The following is a 24,836-nucleotide window of genomic DNA, read 5'->3' on the forward strand; positions in this document are numbered from 1 at the left end:
AGGGTGATGTCTACCCCAAACAAGTGAAGACTTCAGTGGGTCAAATGGGTGGATAAGAACACCTTCTTCCAACAGTCATGAAGGTGGCTGAAGCAGTTATTGTGGAGTTTTTGTTTAAATACAGAAAAAATACTGATTTTTAAAGTTTCCTATTAAAATAAAATGAATGGCAATCCAGAATCATCCAGTTAATCTGGATCTGTTAATCTGTTTATGGAGGCACCTAGATGACTCAGTGGATAGAACACTGGTCCTGGAGTCTAGAAGACCTGAATTCAAATGTGGTCTAACACATTAGCTGTGTGACTTTGGGCAAGTCACTTAAGTATTATTTGCCTTAATCCACTGGAGAAGTAAATGGCAAGAAGTAAATGCCAAGAAAACACTATGGTCAGTATGGGCCACAAGGTGGGCACAACTCCACAACAACCTGTTTTATTTATGCGTATAGGTGACTATATGACTAGTGTTGTATGATTTGGATAGTTTAAAGAGAGATAAATACAGAGAATCAAAAATCTCCAGAGAGATGGCAACTGAAATGGATTTTTGAGATTTACATGTTTAATAAAAGTCAGTCTATGTTGGGATTAACAGTTTGGAACCAACATTATCTTTTTTGTTTGTTTGTCTATGTGATATGATTTGAAGGGCACAAGATTTCAGATTCTTTCTACATTAAAGAGTCATCATCAATGTAAACAGGAATCATGGTATCACTGGAGTTAGGACACTGGGGTTCAAGCCATACCTCTGTCAAATGACCCAGGGCAAGTCATAGGCAACTCTATAAGACAAAATTAGTGAAGAGAAGATGTTGATATACAATGGTATAAAGAGTTTCCTCATCAAGGAGTTCCCTATACAATGGAATCGCACTTTGAACTGATGGATTATGCATTCTATTAATATAGTCTACTCCAAATTTTCAGTATTGAATTTATGTCTCAGCTCTTCATACTGCTCAAACCTACTTAGATTGAGTCCCAACACTGATGTGTGTGTGTATGTGTATAGAGCATGTTTGCTTATCTGTTAAAGCTTAAAATAGGATCACACTCATTTAGTGATTTTCATTTGACCATTTAATCTCATGCTGCTTCTGCACACACACACACACACACACACACACACCCATTCTGTTTTAATTTAAGAATACTGAATATTTTGTAGCATTCAAATGTGAAAGTATTTTCACATTTGAGGTCTGGTACCAGCTTCTCAAACCCGAGGGAGAGGACTATAATATTAAATCTACCAATCTAGGACATGCCACCCCTATATGGCTATTCCTCTTGTATAGCCTGGAAAAGTGAAAGCAAAGCAGTTGTTGCACTTTTACTTATCTTCCTCTCTGGAATAAAATTTCAGCAACCTTGGATGTCATCTCATCTATCTCTTTACACGTCTTAATACCATGAAGCCTGCTCAAACAACATGATAATAAATCAGTAGTTTTATATTCCTACTAAATGCCAGGAACTGTAGTAGGCATTGGAGATTCAAAGGAGAAAAAAAACAGGCTCTGGCAGCTTATATTCTATCTCAGAAATAATGTACACATAAAAGTGAAAACAAAGTATATAAAATAAATAAAAGTTAATTTTAGGTAGAAAGAGACATACACAAGTAGCTGGTGGAAATCAGAAAAGGCCTTATGTAGGAGGTGGTATTTGAACTGACTTTTGAAAAGCATAAAGATTTTAACAGAAAGTGAGGAGGAAGTGCTTGTAGGACAGCCTGTGTAAAATCAGAGAGATAATAGATGGAATATTGTATGTGATGGTATAGTGCCAATGCAATATTCACAAAGCCTATAGTGGCCATGAATATCTGCCATAATTCTAAATCATGAAATACAATGGACTCTCCACATGGAAGACAGAACCAAAACATTTATTCAGACTCCAGAAAGCCAAATCCATTACAGTAACAAAAATCTATACACAATAACAATGCAGAGGGCAACACCAGCCCAAAGACTTTCCCCTGCTAGGCTTCCCACAAACCAGCTCTATTAAACAAATCACAAACAAGCTCTCTCACTCTTGCTAGCCAGCTGCCTGCATCCTTCCTAGCTCTGACTTCTGCCTCACTAATTTCCTCTCAGCTGTGTTCTAATTCTGCCTCTTCCTGTTCCATCCATTCAGCAAACTCTTCCCACCATGAGCTCCATGGGACTCAGACTTCCATGTGACCCAGGCAGGTCACATGGGCCTATTAATGAATGGGAAAGATCTTCCTATTTAAATTACCATTACAGAGGGACAAATAAGCTAGTTTGGCTAGATTTTAGAGTTCATGAAGGGAAGTGGTATATAATATGTCCAAGGGAATAGAATGACCAAATGTCACACTAGAGTTTGTATTTTATACTAAAGTATTAAAGAGTTACTCAAGAGTCTTGAGTAGGGTGATGGTATCATTTTATTTTTTTCTCCTCTTTTTTCTTTTTTATTAATTTTTATTTTTAGTTTTTAACATCACTTCCACAAGATTATTTGAAATTTTCTCCCCATCTTTCCCTTCCCCTCCAGACATCATGCATTCTAATTACCCCTTCCACCAATCTGACCTCCCTCCTATCACCCTCACCCCCTCTCTTATTGTTTTCCCTTCTATTGTCCTGTAGGGCAAGATAGATTTCTACACCCTATTGCCTGTATATCTTATTTCCCAGTTGCATGTAAAAACAATTTTTAACATTAGTTTTTAAAACTTTGAGTTCCACATTCTCTCCCTTCCTTCCTCCCCACCCACCCTCATTAAGAAGGCAAGCAATTTGATATAGGTTATACATGTGTAGTCATGCAAAACACTTCAATGATGTCAGTTTAAAGAATACCAATTGGGCAGCTTCATAGGGTATAAAGGAGACCAATCGAGAGGCTGTCATAGTAGTTCAAGTATAAGAACCTGAACTTGGACAGTGGCAATATAGGTAGTGAGAAAAGACTAGAAAAAGAGATGGCATGGAGGAAGAATCAACAAAACTTGGCAACTCACTGATTATAAAGAGTAAGAGTGAGCATAGAGGATGACTCTGAGATTGTAAAGCTAAGTTGGTGGGATCAGTGATATAAATAAGGAAATTAGAAAAAGGTAGGTTTTGGGAGAAAGGTAATAGGTTCTATTTTGTACTGTTAATTCTGAGTTGCTTACCTGACTCCAGTTAGAAATGTACAATAGCAAGCTATTATAATGGTTGCAGAACAGCTCTTCTTAAACTGCGGGTTGCGATCCTGTATAGGGTGACCAAAAAAAAATGGAAACTGTAAAAAAGTGTCTGAACATGCAATGACCAAAAATTAATGAAAAATCAAACACATAGTGAATCAGAGGTGTTTTCTGGCAGCCTTTGACTGTGTTGCATAAGACAACTCCACTGTAGCCTTGGTTCTAAACACAAAGCATCCACACTTTGTGCTGTGCATGCCTTCAGGTCATGCAATGCCAAGGAATACCTTCCAAAGCAAAAAAGGATCAGGAGTGGAAAAAGTTTAAGAAGCCCTGATCTAGAGCAAGGATTGGTAGACTATGGCCTGTAAATCAAATCCTATCAGCTATCTGACGTTGTGCATCTTAGATCTAAGAATGATTTTTACATTTTTAAATAGAGCTTTATTGTATTTAAGAATATAAAAACCACATTTAGGTCATATTTGGTCTTCAGGTGGTAGTTTTCCAACCCCCTGGTTTAGAGGAAAGAGACTAGCTATAGATAGATGGATGGATCTGAAAGTCAACTGCATAGAGATGTTTATTTAATTCATAGAAACCTATTAGATCACCAAGAGAGCATAAAAAGAAAAGAAGACTGAGGACAGAGTCTTGAGATACATCCATAATTAAGGGTTGGGATATGGATACTGATCCAGCAAAAGATCTTGAGATCAGGCTTATAGGAGAAGAACCAAGAGAAAGTAGTATCCCAAAAACGCAGAGAAGAGAGAGTATCCAAGAGCATAATGTCAAATGTTGCAGAGAAGACTCAGAAAATACCATTGCATTTGGCAGTTAAGAAATCACTGGTAACTGTGGAATGAACAATTTCAGTTTAATGATTAAGTTGGAAATCATATTTCATGGATTGGGAAGTACATGGAGAGAGGTGGAGGCAATGAATATAGATAGTTTCTTCTAGGAGTTTAGCTGGGGAAGAAAGAAAAATATGGAACAATAGCTAGAAGAGAAGGTAAGGAGTCACCTCACTACCTCTCTAATTTTAAAGTGACATGTCCGAAGGTCACACTGGTAGTAAATGGCAAAGAATTTGAACTTGGAGCCTCAGAATTTAGAACCAGTTCTCTTTTCATCTCACAATGATTCAAGCTTGCATCTGAGTCAGATAACCCAAACAAACCTATGGGTATTTGTAAAGTACTGTAGAAGTCTACAGAGTAACCTATACTTCTGTGTTGTTCAGTCACTGGATTCATCTCTTCATGACCCTTTTAGAGTTTTCTTGCAAAGATACTATAGTGACATTACATATGTGAAACCATATTTAATAAGAATGTATGTGCAGAACTCATATAAGATTGCATGTTATCTTGGGGAGGAAAAGGGGAAAAAGGGGGAAAAAATTTAAAACTTAAGGAAGTGATTGTTGAAAATTGAAAGCAAATAAATTAACAAAAAAAGATAAAAGAAAAAAGATACTATTGTGGTTTTCCATTTCCTTCTCCAGCTCATTTTACTGAAACTGAGACAGACGAGGTTAAGTGGCTTGCCCAGGATCACCCAGCTAGTCAATGTCTGAGGCCAAATTTAAACTCAGTTCCCCTTGACTCCAGTGCTCTGTCCGCTATACCACCTAGCTGCCCATAGCCTGTACTATTTTGAGCTAAAAAATAATAATTTTTAAAAAATTTTTGGTTTTGGTGAACACCAATTCCACACTGTCCCTAGTTTCACTTCCTAATGAAGTAATAAATCTCTGAAAGCCACTCCCCTAAATGTCACTGTCCCCTTCATATAGCTCATACATCTAGAGTTCAAAGGGACCTTGAAGGCCATCTAATCCAACAGCCCAAACCAGCTTAAAATGTAATTGAGAAATGTTTAAAGAAACAAATAAAAACATGATAAAAGTAGATAATGTTAATGTGTGGTTTTCTAAATCAATATGTACTTACTAGCTTTGTGACCCAAATCAAGTCATTAACTTCTGACTCAGTCTCCTTAGCTGTAAAATGGGGGGTAATAATAGTATCTACCTTCCAGGATTGTGGTAAGAATCAAATGAAATAACATTTGTAAAGTTCTTTTAGCACAGTGGCACATAGGAGGTACTTAATTAGTATTTGTTTCCTCCTTTCATATTTGTAGAACACTTCAAGGTTTGCAAAGTGCTTTCCTCACAAACAACTCTGCAAGGCATGTTCTGTCAATGGCAGTGATTTCCAGTGCCTTGGTTCCATCTCTGAAATTCCAGATGCCAAAACATCTGGCAGAGCCAAAGTAAAATGTGCTAGAAAACAAAAGGGACCCACACATTCTCTCTCTCCCTCTTGTCCCTTTCCTCCTCTAGTAACAAAAGGTCCATGATATCAAAGGTACCATTCCTCCTACCTCAGGAAACATTAATGGTGAGATCTGAGAGTCAGGAAAAGTATGGAAAGATGCGAAAGAAGAAAATGTATCTTGTGTTTTGTGTAAAGAAGAGAGAAAATGTTGAAGGCTCCCAAAATGAAAAGCAGCATCTCATTCAGCGTTAGAAATCATAAAAGTAGAATCGGTTAATTTCCGCATCTGGCCTATTGTAGAGATTACTCCAAAAAGGTACATTCTGGCATAAAAGACTTCCTACTATAACATACTAGGCTTACTCTTATTCCAATTAGTGTTGACAAAGCTGAAGAGATGGGATAGAAAAAAAAAATCATAGACAGCACATTTTTTGCTGATTTTTTTAAACTTACATTTATACTCCATGTAAATAAGTAAAATGTTACAGAATTTTTGTTGAATGGCATTGATAAAGGAGAATACCAATTCATTCATGGGGTCAGGAAGATTTTCAAATCCAGCTGCAGAAACTTACTAGCTGTGTGACTCTGGCCATTTAACTTCTGTTTGCTTCAGTTTCCTCATCTGTAAAATGGGAATAATAAAAACACCTACCTACCAGCGCTGTTGTGAGGATCAAATGAGATAATACTTGTAAAGTTCTTAGCACAGTATCAGATGGGAGTGAGATTTCTGTGTATTTTACAAGCCAGCGGCCTTTTAAAAAAAAAATCCAGTTACATTTTCCATTACATTTTCCATCACCTTAAGCCCTAACGCTTTGCTATTTGTTGATGTTTAGTCATTTAGTCAACTCTTTGTGACCCCTTTTGCAGTTTTGTTGGCAAAATAATGAAGTGGTTTGCCATTCCTTCTCCATATCGTTTTATAGATAAGGGAACTCAGGCAAAGAGCCTTAAGTGACTTGCCCAGGGTCACACAGCTAGTTCAGTGTCTTAGGCTCAGGAAGATGAGTCTTACTGACTCCAAGTTCAACACTCTATCCACTGTGCCACCTAAAAGCCATAACTCTTAACTTTAACCGTCCCATAAACCCATCTCTGTTTTGAAGTCACTGAGTGTGAATGTATATATTGGATTAATTTGGAGGTTCTTAATGGGTTCTTTATGAAATTCCTCTACCTCCTTTTGCTTTGCCACAAGTATGGGCTTCGTAGAATTTTTTGTTTGTGTTCTTTATGATAACTGCCACCTGAGATGACCAAGTGTCCAATAAAATTATGTTTCCAAAAAAATATGTTTCTGGTTGTCTTTGAATACATGGTGAATTTATATTCTGCCAGCTACTTTATTTGTTTCTTCAAAGAAAATTCATGAGACATCCTTCCCATTTAGCTGAAACTTCTTTTTTTTTCTTCTGATTCCATTAGCTTGTATGCTCCTTAAAGGTAGGCACTGTCTTTTACCTCCTTTTGTAACTCCAGAGCTTAGCACAGAGCCTGACACAGAACAGGCATTTTTTTATTTGTTGTTCATTTGTTTCAGCTATATCTGATTCCTCATGACTCCATTTGGGATTTTCTTGGCAAAGATGAGGAAGGTCCTTGTGAACACTCCTAAAATAATGCAAGTGGTTGCCTACTACATGTACTTGTTAGTCAGGTTCTGACCAGATATATTCTTCATTATTATGAAGTTTGAGTGAACTCTCAATTATTCATGCTAATATGAGGAGAAGTAAGACATGAGGGGTACAAGGGAATAGATAATTTTAAATTCATCTTCTATTTGCCTTTGCAATACACTCAGACAAATTTTCACACATAGATATTCTTACCCCTCTCTGTTCCTGTCCTGGAGTGGATCATTAAGAGAATGTAGATTCCAGATCAATGTGAATAATTTACAAAATAAAAAAAGTCAGATGAATGATAATAGGTCCCTTATACCTGAAAAAAATGTCCAAGCCTATTACAAGCACCTACTTTCATTAATGTTGAAGGTTATATCTTATTTATCTCCAATTCTACCTCCAGACCACAGGTATATGAAATGTGTTTTATTTTTCTTCATATTTTCCCAAGAACCTAGTGTTTTTCACTCATTGGATGGGTTTTTTTAAGGTTGCTGAACTGCAGCACAGCTCAGTAACATCTGGCCAAAGTTGTAAAATTGTGCAAGAATGAAGAACTACAGGGAAAGGGATCAGGGTTGAGGGTAAGAAACATGCCAAGGTAAAATTCTAACACATTTTAACACAGAACCTCCTCCACATCATATACTTTAGTTACTTCAATTACACTTGGGATCTGCTGGGCTTTTTTGAGGGGGACAGGGGGGGACAGGGTGAATTAGAATACCTAACCATCTCCCGGTCATAATTTGTGTTACTAGCCTAAAATGGATGTTAAAATAAACAGAGAGCATGAGTTTGTGGGTAGGCAGACAGAATTCTTGGAGGAAGACCAAATGAAATAATATTTAAGGTCAAGAACATGCTGAGCTATTAATATGGGGAAGTTAAGATGGTCAAGTAAACTCGGGGCAGTACATTTGCAGATATTTGCTTGCTGGAACCTTGGGAGCCAAGAGTTTGAATTCTGCCTCATACAATTACTAACTGTGTGACCCTGGGCAAGTCACTTAACCTCTCTCACTCTAAGTTATCTCACCTGGAAAATGGGTAATACCACCATCTACTTCATAGAGTTCTTGGAGGATCCAATGAAATAACGTATTTAAGAATTTTGCAGACCCTAAAACACCATATAAATGTTAATTTTGTTGTTGTTGTGTCTTGTATGTTCCTACTGAGGGTAGAGACTATCTTTCTTTGTACCACTAGCACTTCCAACAATGCCTGGCATAGAATAAACACTTAATGAATGCTTCTGATTGGTTGATTATTACTATTCCTACTCAGAGTAAAAAAAGAATTGGGTTCAATTCCTGTTTTTGATACTTATTAGCTCTGCGGTTGTGAGCCGATTGTTTAATCTCCTCAGAGGCTTGGGCAATTCTCCAAAACCTGTATGACATAGATGGCTTGCAGCTTAGGTGCTCCACCAAATGGAATCACAGATCCTTAAAATACTGCTGTATCCAATCAGAAGTTAACAGGGGCAAATGCATTGATTTCTGATTCTAGATCTATTAAAAGTTGATGAGTTGATGGTGCTTTATATCCATGATGTGGTTTTCATGTTTATAATTGTGTTTGGAGAACACTCCCTCTACAGAAAACTGGTAATGAAGGTAATGTGATATCATCTACATAGAAAGCTTGAGTGGCACCAGGGAGCAACAGATACTCAAATCTCCAAATAAATTCTATTAGCAAGAGAAGTGAGAAAAAATCAGTAGAGATGATGAAACCCATTTCCTTCCTCTTAGTAGTGACATGGTTGAACATTGCCTATGCTGTCAATTCTAGGTTGCTTTGTTTAAAAGTTTTATTTAATTGTTTTGACTTTGTTACAATGGAAAACCCAATGTCATGAGGACAATGGGGTGGATAATACTGGAAAATAACTATGAAGAAAATAATAATAAAGCGCACCAATAATTCTTCCCCCATAATTGGATAGTCAAAAGCTGAGAACTCCTCTTAAGCAGGCTGCCCAATATATCCCATATATCTTCTTGAAATGGAAATTTATTGTTTTATATTGAATCCTCTCTCATGGTCTACTGTGTACATGGCAATTTCTATTTCAAGAAGATATATATATAATATACATATGTACATATATTTATAATGAATACTACACAGTTTTTCAAAGCTGCCCAACTCTTTTTGCTTCCTTATTGGTTTGGTTTTTTTTTTGCTCTCTGCTGTGTACTCTTTAACTTTTTTTCCTCTCCCCCTTCCAAATGACTTTTTAAAAACTCCATTAAACATGTGTCAACAGCACCACATCCCACCATTGGTAGAACAGGGACATTTCATCAACATTGGAGGCATGAACTCTCTCAGGTCATTAACTAGATTACTAGTGAACAAGAAGAGGCAATTGGTAATAGAGAGAACTAATGATCTTTCATAAAAAGGGTAATTTGACTTCTTTTCTCATAATGGATTTAAGTGTAGAATTTAAAAATTTACCAAAAAAAATAAGCAATTTGGCCAGGAGTTTTCACATCAAGTAGTTATCTGAAAAGTCCAAAATACTGAAAAAAAAAAATTTGGAAAATATCTAACACTAGACAAGGGATATCTGTTGTAAATCTGGACAATTCTACCCCACCACTACCACCACCAAAACCACAACTACCTTTTTCTAATTCTGGAGCTAAAATCAAATAAATCTGTCACTGTACTTGGAAAGAGTGTGTCAGTTTACTCTCCTATGGCTACCTTTACCATCCCTGTAACTTTCCACACCAAAATATCTCTCCCTGGACACCACTCTCTCTTTTAGAATACAAGGTCCTTGATGTCAGGAAGTCATCTTTGCTTTTATATTATCCCTACTACTTCTCAAAGTGCTTGGCACATATTAAGTGCTTACTAAACATGTTTTTCATTCATTTAGTCCCTCCTTTGTTTCAGGTGTTTCCACTCCTTGGCATCTCATTTATAAAACTCAGTGATTTTTTTTTTGCACATTGATCTTTGTGTTCTGATTTTAGGAAAGAGTCACATGTAGATTTTATCACCATTTATTTTTGTGCTTCCAGAATTTTCCACTTTCCCCGTAATTATGACCACAACCCTTCTGACTGATATCTTCCTTGAAGATTTACGTCTCAGTTTACGTCACAGATCTTTTCCCCGTAGGAATTCTATGAGAAGAGATATTGGCCTGACTGCCCTAGGTTACTTGAAGTACAGAAAAGGAAAAGAAGGAATGAAAAAAGTTGAAAATGGATTGTGCTGATATTCTGAATAGAACTGTAAGCTCCAGTTTGATGTGACTAATTAGCCACAGCTCTTCAAGAATTGGTGCAAATGTCACAGGGTTTATAATGTCAACATTTCATTTTCACAAAAAAAATTCAACTTGATAACGTAAAACCAGGAAAAGCTAAATGGTCACAGCAGCTATCTCGGAAATTAGACAAAGGTCACTTAGTGTCTTAATGAACAGTGCTGTTAATTAATGAGAAAACAACTAGAACATGGGTTATTTGGCATTGAAGCGTCTTGCAAAAATCAATCAATTTTGACTTAATGCCACTTTAGGAAACACAAGAATAGTATAACTCACCAAGACTAGTTTGAAATTCCTAGAGACATGAAAAGCTATTTCTAGAGTTTGTTAAATGAGGACTTTTGTATTTTTAATATCTAAAAGATAGGGTTAATGACCGGATCATTGTTCTAGGAAGCATAGACTTGAATATTAGTCACATCTTTCTCACTGAATCTTGGTTTTATTAATTTCTGTGTCTTTTTTCCTTACTTCTAAATCAAGGACAGGAAATATGTTCCTTACAGTATGGTATAAGGATTAATGAGGGAGTGTATTTAGAAGTTTAATGTGGTATAGCACACAGAGCCCTGGAGTCAGCATGAAAAGGCCTCTGTCAAGGTTGCTTGCTAATCATGTGAATTTCATCCATTCATTCACTTCTAATCCTGTTTCCTCATCTGTAAAATGGGGGAAATAATGCATCTAATGCTCCTTACCTCACAGAGTTGTAAGAATCAAATAGAATGATATAAAATATTTTAATTGCAAAACAGGATGTACATATTACTGCGGATGATAAGTATATTGTTGGTAGCATTTCAGTATTGATAGAAATGTGAATCTGAGAGCTACAGTAGGTGAGTAGCAAAAATTACTCATAATATTCCTTTTTTACATTACGCCTTTCTTCTAAGGAGGCATTGAATCTTATTTCACATGACTTTTTTCTACCTTCTTGAGAAAAGGGTGAATATTTCTTTATAGGTGTGTGTGTTAGTTGTCAAAGAAGACCATGCCATCAGAGAAATAATGACATGACTTGCACTTGACTTTGTTGTGAGGGAGGGAGGGCTGTGCAGGTCACCAGCCTCACTTCTCCTCCAGAGCCATCTGAACCCAGTGACCGGATATTCATCAGGATGACTGGAGATGATCCAGGATGAGGCAATTGGGGTTAAGTGACTTGCCCAAGGTCACACAGCTAGTAGTGAGTGTCAAGTGTCTGAGGTGAGATTTGAACTCAGGTCCTCCTGACTCCTGCTCTATTCACTGCACCACATAGCTGCCCTCTTTATAGGTAGAAACTAAGACAAGGAAGGGGCAGCTAAGTAGCACAGTGGATAGAGAGCTGAGCCTGGACTCAGGAAGTTGCTATTATGAGTTGCTTTCAGTGGTGTCCAACTTTTCATGATTCCATTTGGGATTTTCTTGGCAAAGATACTAGGGTGGTTTGCCATTTCCTTCTCCAGCTCATTTTACAGAGGAAGAAAATAAGGCAAATAGGGTTAAGTGACTTGCCCAGGGTCACACAGCTAGTAAGTGTCTGAGGCCAGATTTGAATTCAGGAGGAGTCTTCCTCACTCCAGGCCTGATGTTCTATCCACTGTACCACCTAGTTACCCCACAGTAAGGATGACCTGAGTTCAAATTCAACTTTGGACATTTACTAGGTGTGTGACCCTGGGCAAGTCACTTAACTTTGTTGCCTTAGTTTCCTCATCTGTAAAGTGAGCTGGACAAGGAAATGGCAAACCACTCTAGTATCTTTGCCAAGAAAACCCCAAATGGGGTCATGAAGAGTCAGACACAACTGAAAACAACTGAACAGCAGCAAAGACAAGGAAAATTAACCAACTTAACCAGAGAATGATGGTTAAAGAGTGGCAAAAGCCAAACTATTACACCCCTGACTGTAAGGTTCTACAAATAATAACAGAACTATCACTAGCACAAATTGTTTAAATCAAGTTTAGGAACTATAGAATACAATTTAGCCATGCCGTCATGGAAAGAGCTCTGAGCTAAAGTCAGAACACTTGGGTTTGAATCCCAACTGTAACACTGTGTGACCTTAGATAAGTAACAGCCTCTCTGTGCCTCATATCCCCATCTATAAAGTGGGGGAGATAATAATAACAATACATTTACAAGCACTTTGAAAATTATAAAGCATTATATCTGTCTGTTATTATTACTAATCATATTATTGACCTTAATTATAAATAAACAGGTTTCACTGCCAAAGAAAGATTTATGATAATACTTGACAATTAGCAATGAGATGAAGCGTCAAATAATCTCTGACATATAGTGTTTTGGAAACTATAAGCAAGTCACTTAAATTCTCAGTGCCCTAGGCAATTCTCTAGGCTTTACCACTGTGCCTTTCCCTTCACTTGGGAGTCAATGGTAAAGTTTGTTCCTAGGGTGTGCCAGCACACCTCCATATACTGGGTCCATACTCATTCACACCTGTAGAGACCACCATGTTTAGTAGTTTCAATATATCAGTGGAAATAAACAGCAAAACTGATGAACTGGACATCTAATTGCTAATGATTTATGGAGGAACAAGACAAGTCTCTATCAGTCTGTGATCTATTCTCTTACAGGATCTAGCCTTAGAAAGGATCTTAGAGATCATCTACCTCAAGGATTCTTAACCTGAGTCCACAGATAGATTTCATATGGTCTATGAACTTGAATGGAAAAAAAAATGACATCTTCATTTTCACTGACCACTAACTGAAATTTAGTACTTCCTTAAATTCTTTTTAAAACATTATCATCATAAGGGGCCCATAGGTTTCACTAGAATGTCAAAGGGCATTGCATGGCACATACACACAAAAAAAGATTGAGTCTTTGATATATCCTATTGCAAACTTCTCATTATGCAGATTAAGAAACTGAAACCCAGAGGGTTAAACATCTCATATAAGGTTATGCAGCAAGTAAGTGACAGATAATGAATTTGAATCAGGTCTTCTGACTCTAAATACTGTTCTGTCTTCTATACAATGTTTATTTCTGCTAGATAATAGTTACTAGAAAAGTAATATGAAATATTACTCTCTAGTCTTCATATAATGAAATCTCTACTGTGAAATTCATAATCTCAAATTTTGGGTCTTAAAAAAATTATGCAAATGCCATATTTGGTTGTGGGAAGGATTACACTCAGGTTCTCTGTGGCCAAACTACTAACTTATACCTCAGGAGAGATTGAACCTTTCTACAACATACAAAGCATTTCCCCTTGCCGATAGGCAAGATTTGAAAAATACACCCTCTGCATTTTTCTGTCCCTTAGGGTCTCATGATACTAGTAAGATCAATACCCAAGTCCAATCTATCATGTTAATTTTAGATTCTTTCATTTAGTTGGTTCTTCTCAAAACTTCTCTTTACTGATTTTGTTGCCCTGGACAAATCACTTGTCAGAGATTCAGTTTCTCCATCTGCTAAAAGAAGAGGTGGAAGCTAATGGTTTTCTAACCCTATGACCCTATGACCCTGTGACTCTATATATAATTGAACATTGTCTTATATTATATAAGCACCAACAGTTTAACTCTTGGTACCATGTCCACCATCTTTCATCAGTAACTCAACATGGTTCCTTTTTACATGGGCATCCCCTGTGTACCCTCTTCAACACAAGGGAAGCATCAGACTTGTCATTAATTCCATGTATTTATTCTCACTAATCACTTTATATTTTTATTACTAGTGGTAGTAGTAGTAGTAGTCAAAGCACTTATAATAAAATTAATAGTAGTAGTAGTAGTCAAAGTAGTGATAAAAATAGTAGTTGAAGTAGTAGCAGTAGCTGAAGTAGTCGTAGCAGTAACAGAAGCATTTTTACAATGCTTTAAGATTAGCCAAACATATTATACATATTATCTCATTTGATCATCACAATAACTCTGTGAGATCAGTGCCATTGATTATCTCCACTTTACAGATGAGGAAATTAAGAGTGAGGGAGGTCAAGTGGTTTGCCCAGAGTAACACAGTAAAGGTCTGAGGCAGCATTTGAACTCCAGTCTAACTCCCTCTACTGTCACTGCCACATAGAAAAGAAAGAACTGGGGTTGCTCTGATTTTTTGTTTTGTTTTAAAAGCACTGTGAAATAGCAAAGAACCAGTTTTGATCAACATAGCACTTGTTCCCTAGCTAATCAGTACAACAAGTTAATTATGTTATTCTTGACAGGGAAAAGCTTTTACCTTCCAAATGTAATTTTGGTCTTTTATTCTATGACAAGCCACTTAATGAGACATTTCCAGTTTGCCTTTCCCCTGGGTTAACTTCCAACTCTTCCTAAATGACTCCAGAGTCACGGATCCATAACCATGATGTTATCATGCCTCAAAAAGGGGCAAGATAAAACAAGCTAACTTACCAATGGGTGCAAATTTCTTGAGATTTGATTTCCCCTCTCATGCCAAAGACTCTGATGAATGTCCACGCTCCCATGGTCCACTGTTTCATAAAAACATGATTAAATTATATGGAAAGGAATTGAACTGTGGTTTCATTAATATGGGGAACTCTCAGGTGAGAAATTCCACTACCAGCGTAGGTTGGCACTTTCTCTGCAACATAAAGTTGTAGAGAGTTGACTAGAGCAAGGAGAGATTATGTTATTTTCTCAGGGTCATATAGCCAGTATGTGACAGAGGCAAGGCTTGAACCCAGGACTGTCCTGGCTCCCTAGGCCATCTCTCAATTCATAGCACCATGCTGCCTCATATAAAACAATAAAAAAGGAACAAAATTAATATGTAAATGTTTGCTTCCTCACTAAGCAGGTCAGCCTCACAAGCTTAAGGATTCTCTCTCTCTCTCCCTCTCTCTCTCTCTCTGTCTCTCTCTGTCTCTCTTTCTCTCTCTGTCTCTCTGTCTCTCTCTCCCTCTCCCTCTCTCCCTCTGCATTGAAATGAAAATGTTTTCTACCTAATATATGCACTTGAAATTAAGTTCCTGGTTTTAAATTCTTACATTCTACATTACTAAGTAGTTAATATAAAGCCAACTACTCCTCCATATGGATTGCATAGGATATGACAGCTATTCATCTTATATATCTGGAATTAGATCAGAGCCTTAAAATATTAAGACTTGAAGAGGAATAATACTTTGCTACATGTATATGTGGCTGTTATTCACTCATTTCAGTCGCATCCAATCTTTCATGACTATTTAGGGTTTTCTTAGCAGAGATACTAGAGTCATTTGCCATTTCTTCTCCGGTCAATCTAGTGGATCCATTTTGTCACACAATCAGAGGTTAAGTGACTTGCCCAAAGTCCCATAGCTAGAAAGTGTCTGAGGCTGAATTTGAGCTCAAGTCTTCCTGACTACAGGCCCAGTGCTCTATCCACGGAGTCGCCAGCTGCCATGTATGTATAAGGATCTTGTTTTGTAGCAGTTTGATCCAGAAAAGAGAAATAAAGCTAGCATGACATAGTAGGAAAAAATCTTGTTGTGATGTAATAGAAAAGGTCAGAGCCCTTGGGTTTGAATCTCAGCACTATCATTAGTTTCCTTGAAATCTTGAGTAAGTCATTCCCCAATCGGGGCCTCAGTTTGATGACCTCCAAGGTCCACTTAACACTCAGAGTTTCAGGTGAAGACTACACGTATTCAGAGCTAACCAAAAGCCCGCTAGTTTCCTCTGAAATATCTACTACAAATAAATTTCTTTATTTGTTCTTTATAGGAGTTTGTGATGATTGTTGTCTTTGGTTTGGAGTTCATCATCCGTATCTGGTCAGCTGGTTGCTGCTGTCGCTACAGAGGATGGCAAGGAAGACTGCGATTTGCCAGAAAACCATTCTGTGTTATAGGTAAGCATCAAAGAAATGACACAAACTTTTCTGGGTCTCCCATATTGATGCAGGTGAAATTGATATCATGCTTCAGGGCTGATCTGAACTAAGCATTGATTTCAACATGTATCAACATTCCTCTTTACTGTGATAAATGACATAGTACTCTAATGGAGATTGCCTGGGATGGATAAATATCTAACAGCCTTAAAAATGCTCATCAATGAGCAGCATGGAAATATTGCATTCAAAGGATTCCCTTTCACTGACATAAAAGAACATGTTCATAATTGGTTAGCTGGCTTGAATTTTTTTTAAAAGGATACGCAGAGCTAGAGAGAATTATCAGTTTCTAGATGACCCTAAGTAATCATAACTACTTTCACATAGTCCCTCACCAACCAGCCGTCAGCATGGATACCTAAAATGTAATGACCTGTACCAAAAGTTGTAGTACACAGTTCTGTTGTTAAAGACCTTTGAAAAATATGGAGCAGGGACTTAAATGGCATGGCTAGGCAAGAAACACTTGGTATAAAGTCGTCTCAGATTTTTGCACTGAAGCTACTTTCCCAACACTCGCACTGGCAGAGTGGATTCCAGGGGACATCTACATCTCCCCTTATGGCACTGTCCCTTAGAGGAGGAGGTGAGAGGGGTGGGAGTGGAGAGAATGTCTTTCTAATACTATAGCTCACAAGCCCCCACCAGTATGTCTCACATATTATTATTTGACATCAATTAGCAAGTAAGACTTAATTAGCTTTTAGTGTTTTCTGAACTGTGTGGACAAGCACCATGGATTTTCCCAGACTAAGCTGATATAGCTAGGCCTGGGCAAGATGTAACAACTTCTGTCTTCTGCTTACTAACACAGGCAGATTCAAGGAGTGTTCAGCAGAAGTATTATTTGTCTTATCCTAGTTCTATTTTGAGGGCTGATAGGTAACACAGTGGATACAGTGCTGAGCCTGGAGTCAGGAAGGTTCATCTTTCTGAGCTCAAATCTTCCCTCAGATTCTTACTGGCTGGATGACCCTGGACAAGTCCCTTGGCCCTGTTTGCCTCACTTTCCTCATTTGCAAAATAAGCTAGAGAAAGAAATGGCAAATCACTCCAGTAGTCTTTGCCAAGAAAACCCCAAACAGGGTCATGAAGAGTCAGACACAACTGAAATGACTGAACAACAACCATTCTATTTCAGACTTTATGAAGGTCTGTGTACAACGTGAGCTAAGTGCTTCCTCATTATAAGCAGACCAACACTAAATCTGTACCCAGCAAGGATGCTCTGATACCAGCATAAAGTGGCATAATGTCAGATGTTGCTAATGACTGCACAAATAGCATTTCTAAGGAGTATGGCTCCCACACTAACAACAAACTTAGGACAAGTATCCCATCCTCTACATCATTTATCAAAGACTGAGTTTTCCCTCATTCTCTCTGATCTTTCTCTATCTCAAATTTCAGACTGAAATTCAAATCAAGATAGACTGTCAGGACTGCAATATTGTTTAAACCTCTTCTTCCCTTATTACCATAGTTGATACTTCCCTTTTTTTCTCGATATGAAGTATCGAGGGTCACATGATCCCTAATCACAAGAGTCTCGTAACCTCTAACACAGGCACATAATGAGATCTCACATCTAGAGCTGGAAAAGACCTCAATGACCATCTAGTTCAATGCCCTAGTTTTCTTGATAAAGGGAGGAAAGGGAACCTATTGTGTGCCAAGCACTGTGTTAAATTCTTTATAAATATCATCTCATTTTTTCATCACAGTAATCCTGTGAAATAGGTGCTATTATTATCCTCATTTTACAGTTAAGGAAACTGACTAAATGACTTGCCCGACATCACATAGCTAATAAGCACATGAGCACAGGTCTTAACTCAGGATTTCTTCACTCCAGGCTCAGCATGCCATTTGCTGTGTCACCTAAATGACTAATGAAAATTCAGTGACTTGCCCAAGGTCATGCAGATAGTGTTCAGAAGGTGTTTTCAGGCATGCAGCTTTCACTAACCTGTCACTTTCCAGTCCTATTCATGAATTCCATGCCTTAAAATCTCCAGAAGTCTATCTACTATCTACTATCAATCTACTACGTGAGACTCTCCCCAGGTATATGCACAACAGAGAAACACTCAAACTGACATATAGGAGAATTCACTTGGGAACTAGACTCCCTGGAGCCACAGTGACTTGTCACCCAGAGATTACTCTTGGCTTTCTCCCTCTTGCCTCCTGAGGACACATTCAGTTCTATAGGAAAATAGCCAGCAGAAGAACACTGGACTAGCTTTGCTCTTAGAAGCTGACGCCAGGAAGTCCCAGAGGATGAGAGATTCTTGCCAAGGGTCACACATCTAGTAAGTATCTGAGGCAGAATTTGAACTTGGGTCCTGCAGACTCCAAGATCCATTATTCTGTGCCACCATCACTGATTTAGAGCTCCTGTCATTATGTGTTGAAGACCAAAGACATCACTGGTGATGTCTTGACTTGCATGTGAATTGGGCTAAAGCAAGTCTAGAAGGGACCTCAAAGGTCATCTAACCCAACTTACCCATTTCATAGATGAGGAAACTGAGACCAAGAAAGAGAAAGTAAATAGCTCAAAGTCACACCAGCAGCAAGTAGTAGAGCAGGGATTCTAACCTAGATTTTCTAACTACAAATCCATTATTCTGACCAATAAAAACATGAAGTCTTCCCAAGATTAAATCATATTTAGTTATATGAATTATCTTTATCATTAACAATCAGAATAGCTCACATTTCTTTGGAAATCCTTTAATGTTTACAAATTGGTTTCCCCATAATATTTCTATAAGGCAAAGACAATCGACCCCATTTTATAAAAGATAAACTTGTTATGATTAAATAGCATGGCATAGTGGAAAGGACACTGGAATGGGAGTCTGGAAGGCATATTCAAGTCCTAACTAGATCTATTCCACTGTGTGAATGCAAGAAACTTAATTCTCATTCCAGGGCCTCAGTCTATAAAATAAAGAGGGTCACCTAAGGGATCTCGAAGATACCTTACCATGCTAACATTCACTCTGTGATTTATTCGAACTGACCATTTCTTTTCATTATCTGGCTGCTTTGATATACAAGTACAGGCCTTTTTTTCCCCACAGAATGTTTTATTGAGTTGGGTCTTTCATGTCAAGATTCAGCATTATTTTTTCAAACCTGGAGGTAAAAAAAGATAAAACTCAAAGTGAATTGTAAATTATCACAGTCCTCAGATGCCTCTCTGGGACTGAATTCAGGCTATTGCCATTTATTTGTCCAAATATCTCTTCTCTCAGAAGATGTGATTCTTTCTGTTGTCAGAATTGTTATGCTACTTTACAGGCAACCAGGTGGGTGTGAGAATCCTTGATTTTCACGGGTAGCCCACCCAGAAGCAGGTACCTAAAGAGACTTGATTTTACTCAGACTTACCTGTTTATACTTGCCAGCCAGTATAAGCTATATCATAGGGCATGGTAACCTGATCCCAGACTGCCTCACAAAAAAAGTACTTCATATTTTCCAAGAGACCAAAACTAACCAATCCAGATAACAGATGGGCAGTCAAAATTCACTCAACTTTTAGTGAATGAGAAAAGTTTTGTGGATGATTACAGGACTCTCCCATCCCAGATTTTAAAAACCAATTTAAAATTGCTTTCTCTCCAATATCAGGGGTTGGGGCAGCATTTATTCTGGTATGGGAGCTAGAAAGAAAATGTTATCTGTAAAAGCCTGCTACCTTTTGATAACTGCTTTTAGTTTGTGACTATATCAGCTGCCCCTTAGTCCTTGAATCTCCTCTCCTCCTGCCTCAGATATCAATGTTTCTTTAAAAATAAAAAAGACTGAAAAATAGCATCCTATTCCCTTCAATCCAACCCTCCTGTTAGAGGTCTATACGGGTTAATACATACTCCACAGTATAGGCGTCATTTTTTGTAGAGATAGCTGCAATTTAATTGAGTTCAAAGTATAGTGTTGTCTGGTATTTTCATTCATTGGTTTTGTCCCTGCTTAAATTAATTGTTTGCAAAAAGAGTTCATGTCAAAGTGAAGCCCAGTGATAACTGGTTCAGGGACAGGACTGGCATTTGGGTTTGGGATAACTGTTACTTCTAGTTTACACTGTATATACTTGTGATGACTTCATCAAATGAGATAATATTTGTAAAGTGTTCAGCACAGTGCCTGTAGCTAATATAGTAGACACTATATTAAGGCTTATTCCCTACCTCCCTCATCTGGAGTCTAAATCTGTGTATTAATGAGCTATGTTATAACGGAGGCTCATTTGGTACTGGCATAGCCTGTCATGAAAGAAATTTGATTAAAGTAATAAAACAGTTACATGGCACAGTGGATAGAGACCTGTGCTGGGAATCATGAAGACTCACCTTCCTGAATTAAAATTCAGTCTCAGACACTTACTAGCTAGCTATGGGACCCTGGGCACTCACTTAATGCTGTTTATCTCAGTTTCCTCATCTGTAAAATGAGTTGGAAAAGGAAATGGCAAATCACTCCGGTATCTTTGCCAAGAAAATCCCAGATGGGGTCACAAAGACTGAAACAACTGAACAAAAACAAAATGTTATAGCTTGTTCTCAAAGAGAACCAGTGACATAGAGGATGTCATCTTGACTGCAAGTGACCTGGATTTAAGTGAGGCTGGATTGTATAGCCTCACTCTCCCTTCCAGAGGCATGGGAGTCCAGTGGCAAGACACAGGTCAGGATAGCTGGCAATGGCCCCAGATTCCATGGGAGACCCTAGCCTCTTTAAGCTAAGGTCTTCCTCAGCTCTCAGTCTGTCTGAGGAAACACCCATTCAGTGCTTAAAAGCCAGGCAAGAATTGAGGCAAGAGATGCCCTGCTCTGACTTTACAAAAGAGTCAGTGTGAGAGAAGAAGACCCTCAAAGTTTCTGGCCATAACAGAAACAATTGCTATTTTCACTCACTCTGACTCATCAAAACCCAAACAGTGAACAAGTGAGGCTTGGACTGGGACCTATTATTGCCTGATCAGTGAAAGCCAAGGTGATCTGGATTTAAAGACATAGTCTGGTAGCTCCATTTGAATCCCAATGGGCTTTGTCAATGCCTGGTTTACCAGAACTATATTTCAAGAAATCATAAATGAAAACTACATGAGACAAAAGAGTTAGTTGTCCCAGTGTTTTGGGGGGAAAAAACAGAATAAATAAATAAGGTGAAGTAAATGCATTACAACAGGTTGCACAAATATTATGTTCTTGTTTAGATTACTTTTTTGTTGGCCATTGTAGAATAAAATCAAATTAACAAATGGTGATCAGAGTCATGATCTAAGCTCGCATTTATATAGTACCATGTTTTTAGGTCTGGATTTAGGATTTCATTGGAATGGAGAGCTCCCATGAAGGAAACTCTCCTTACCAATTCAATTCAGTGCCTATTCTGCAACTTATAGTCACAGAGAGTTGCCTAGGCACTACGAGGCCAAGGGACTTGCCCAGGGTTCTATAGGCACTACATATGAGAGACTGGATATGAACCCAGGTCTTCCTGACTCTAAGGTCACTCGCTATAGCACTCTAAACCTCAAATAGAGCCTTGCAGTTTATCAAAATCAGGTTCTTATTTGTCTACAGGAAGCATAGCTCTGACCTTAGCAAGAGGTAAGAGAATGGAATAGATGACTTCTCATTGGCCCCTAGAATTCTGTGATTTGATATCCATGTCAAATGTCCTCTTTGAACCCCCCTTGCAAATCTTTCAATTATTCACAAAAGGGGAGTATCCAGAAGAATTGTTGTGGCCTAAGTACTGGTTCATGATAACATATGTGATGACTAGTTCCTTTGACATGGTAGACATGGTCATTGTCCAATTAATCACATCTTTCCCATGAATCACAGCTAACTGTATCCATTAAAGTGACTAGAAGCCCATCTGTGTTGTTGAGACCCAGAATGACTACTTCACAGTTTTGTGCTGCAGTAAGGGATTTGTTTGTTTCTTTTTTTGTTGTGTATAGGCAAGGGCCAAGTCTCAACAACTTTCTGGTTCTCTCTTCCCAGACTATTGTTCTCTCTGCCCCATGATGCCAAAAAGACAGTGACAAAGCACTGCAAGAAATCATTAACTTGTGAAAAATACACATTTCTATGTTTTAATATTTTAGAAAATATCTTTTAGCTATGTTTAAATTGAATGAAGACATCTAACTAGGAGTTTTCTTTCACCACTCTATTGATTTACCTCCCTTTGTGTTTGGGGGTGAGAAGGGGTGAGTCACTTTAAAGCTGCTAAGAACCTGTCTTCAATAAAAGAACTTCCTTCTTATATCTCCAGTTTGTACAATGCACATCTGTCCCAGAAGAGTAGTCATGATATTTTCATAGCTTTGGGCATTGATCGTTATTCTCCTGGTTGACAGAATGTTCTTGGTTTGGCACTTAATAATTACTACCCATATTGTCCTTAATTTGCCTGAGCTGTCTACCTGTGCTATAAACATTTGGTGATTAACTTTGCAGTCTGACAGATTATTCAGACCAGTAGCCAAAGCGGTAAAAATGTTCACATTGTCTCATGAAAGTGATTTCATGGTCCTCTCTTCTAGCTTTCATCAATGACCTTCCAGCAAATAGCAAATGGTACCAAAGAGTGGTACTTAAATTATAGTAATGAGTCTAATCTGTCAGGAAGTCAGACAGATTATTTCTAGCAGTGACTCCTTGGGCCCTTTGGTGTCTTCTTCTGAAAAAAGCTATATTTGTACATCTTTTTTCAGTCTTGCAGTATTTCTCCTGGGAAGCATAAGACAGCAGTTTGATATTATGCATGAATCTATACTTAGAATTATACACACACACCAACACACAGAATACATATATATGTGTATATATATACATATATATGTATATGTCTTTCATCTCTTTCATTTCTGTTTTAAAGCTTTTTTTAAAGCAAGATGATCTCTGATTAGACGAGAGGGGTAAATCACAAGAAAGACGTTTTTCTCTCAACCAAATTCCTTTGAAGCTTGATACCAAACCTTCAAGAAAATGTCAATAACATTTGTGTTTAAGAAAAGAAAAAAATCACAAACCAGACTCTTGGCTTTACTGCAACCAAAGAGTAAAGTGACAAGCAGTATTGTAATCATCTGTACACCTGTACCTGTGCTGATTTATCAGTGTGAGATTATCCTAATAAGGAGACAGTTACTCATGTATTCAAAAGGTGGATCAATGGAGTTCTAAAACTTCTGCTCTGACCCCCACCACCACCATTTTTAAACTGATTGGTATATATCTCAGTTTATATATATGCATATATGTATATATGTTCATATGTATGTATATATATATATATATATGCATGTCCCTTCCTCTTCTATCTTTGCTTTTAAAGAGTTTTGTTAAAGAATTGTATTTTCACACCTAATTTGTCTTCTCCACACAGTTATAACTTAGATTTTCATAGTATTTCTTCTCTGACTTATTTCTAGCTCACATTTTCCATTAATTCAATGTGTCCAAAGTCTAAAAAAAACATACAGGTTAATTTTACAAGTTTGCCCGAATCGATCATTTGAAGTGATCCCTAATCATCCCATGAAAAACAGAAGGTTTTATCAGAATCACAGAATTTGAATTAGAAGGTTCCATTCAGTCTGTGTTTGAAAACCGCAATGAAGAACTCACCACTATCTAAAACAGCCCACATTCCACTTTTGAACAGTTCTGTTTATCAACATATTCCTCCTAAGACTAATTCTTCTGCTCTCAGCCCTAACATATCCACTTCCTTCATTCTCTTGTCTTTGATTGTTTTTCAATAAAGTTCAACTCTTCATGACCCCATTTGGGATTTTCTTGGCAAAGATACTGAAGTGGTTTGTCATTTCCTTCTCCAGTTCATCTTACAGATGAGGAAACTGAGGAAAACAAGGCTAAGTGACTTGCCCAGGGTTACACAGCTAGTATCTGAGTCCAGATTTGAACTCAAGGATGAGTCTTCCTGACTCCAGGTCTGGCATTCTATCCACTGGGCCACCTAACTGCCCATTGGTCCTTAACATTCTTGTTATCCTCCTCTAGATACTCTCCAATTTATCAATGTCTTTCTTAAACTTTGACACCCAAAACTAAGTACAACATTCCAGAAGTGGTCTGACAAAGACAGGGGGCAAAATGACTTCTGCTTCTTTAATTCCAGAAAGCTATGCCTACTTTACTGCAAACCAAGATGGAATTTGTTTTCCATTTCAGCCAAAGTAACCATACCAAAAAGAAAAAAAAATCATGGAACAGAAAAGACATAACCATGATGAATTAGTCAAACCTTTAACCTACTTGGATTGTCAAGAAATGCTATATGCTCAGTTATTTTTATTTTTTATTTAAATTAAATGGTATCCATGGCAAGCAGGAAATGTTCAGGGAATCTTCAGCAAATCTCTTTAAGAAAGAGAAAGACCATTCTGAAATTTGCATCCATGGAAGTAACAGGACCAGTTTGCCTACTGCTGCCATCTGCCTTGAAAGAGAACTAGGGAAAAAAAGCAATAACCCAACATGTAGTTAC

The 24,836-nt window shown here is 37.7% G+C and overlaps 1 protein-coding gene across 1 annotated transcript in view; it reads left to right on the top strand.

Moving 5' to 3' along the window:
* The window catches only part of KCNQ5 (potassium voltage-gated channel subfamily Q member 5), a 668,590-nt gene that overhangs the window by 487,152 nt on the left and 156,602 nt on the right, over positions 1 to 24,836 (top strand). Inside the window, exon 3 of the mRNA XM_072642599.1 lies at positions 16,118 to 16,244. Coding sequence (XP_072498700.1) covers positions 16,118 to 16,244 — 127 coding nt within the window. The remainder of the gene's footprint in view (positions 1 to 16,117; positions 16,245 to 24,836) is intronic.

This window comes from Notamacropus eugenii, chromosome 2 (assembly GCF_028372415.1).
Source record: "Notamacropus eugenii isolate mMacEug1 chromosome 2, mMacEug1.pri_v2, whole genome shotgun sequence".
NCBI classification, from domain to species: Eukaryota; Metazoa; Chordata; class Mammalia; order Diprotodontia; family Macropodidae; genus Notamacropus; species Notamacropus eugenii.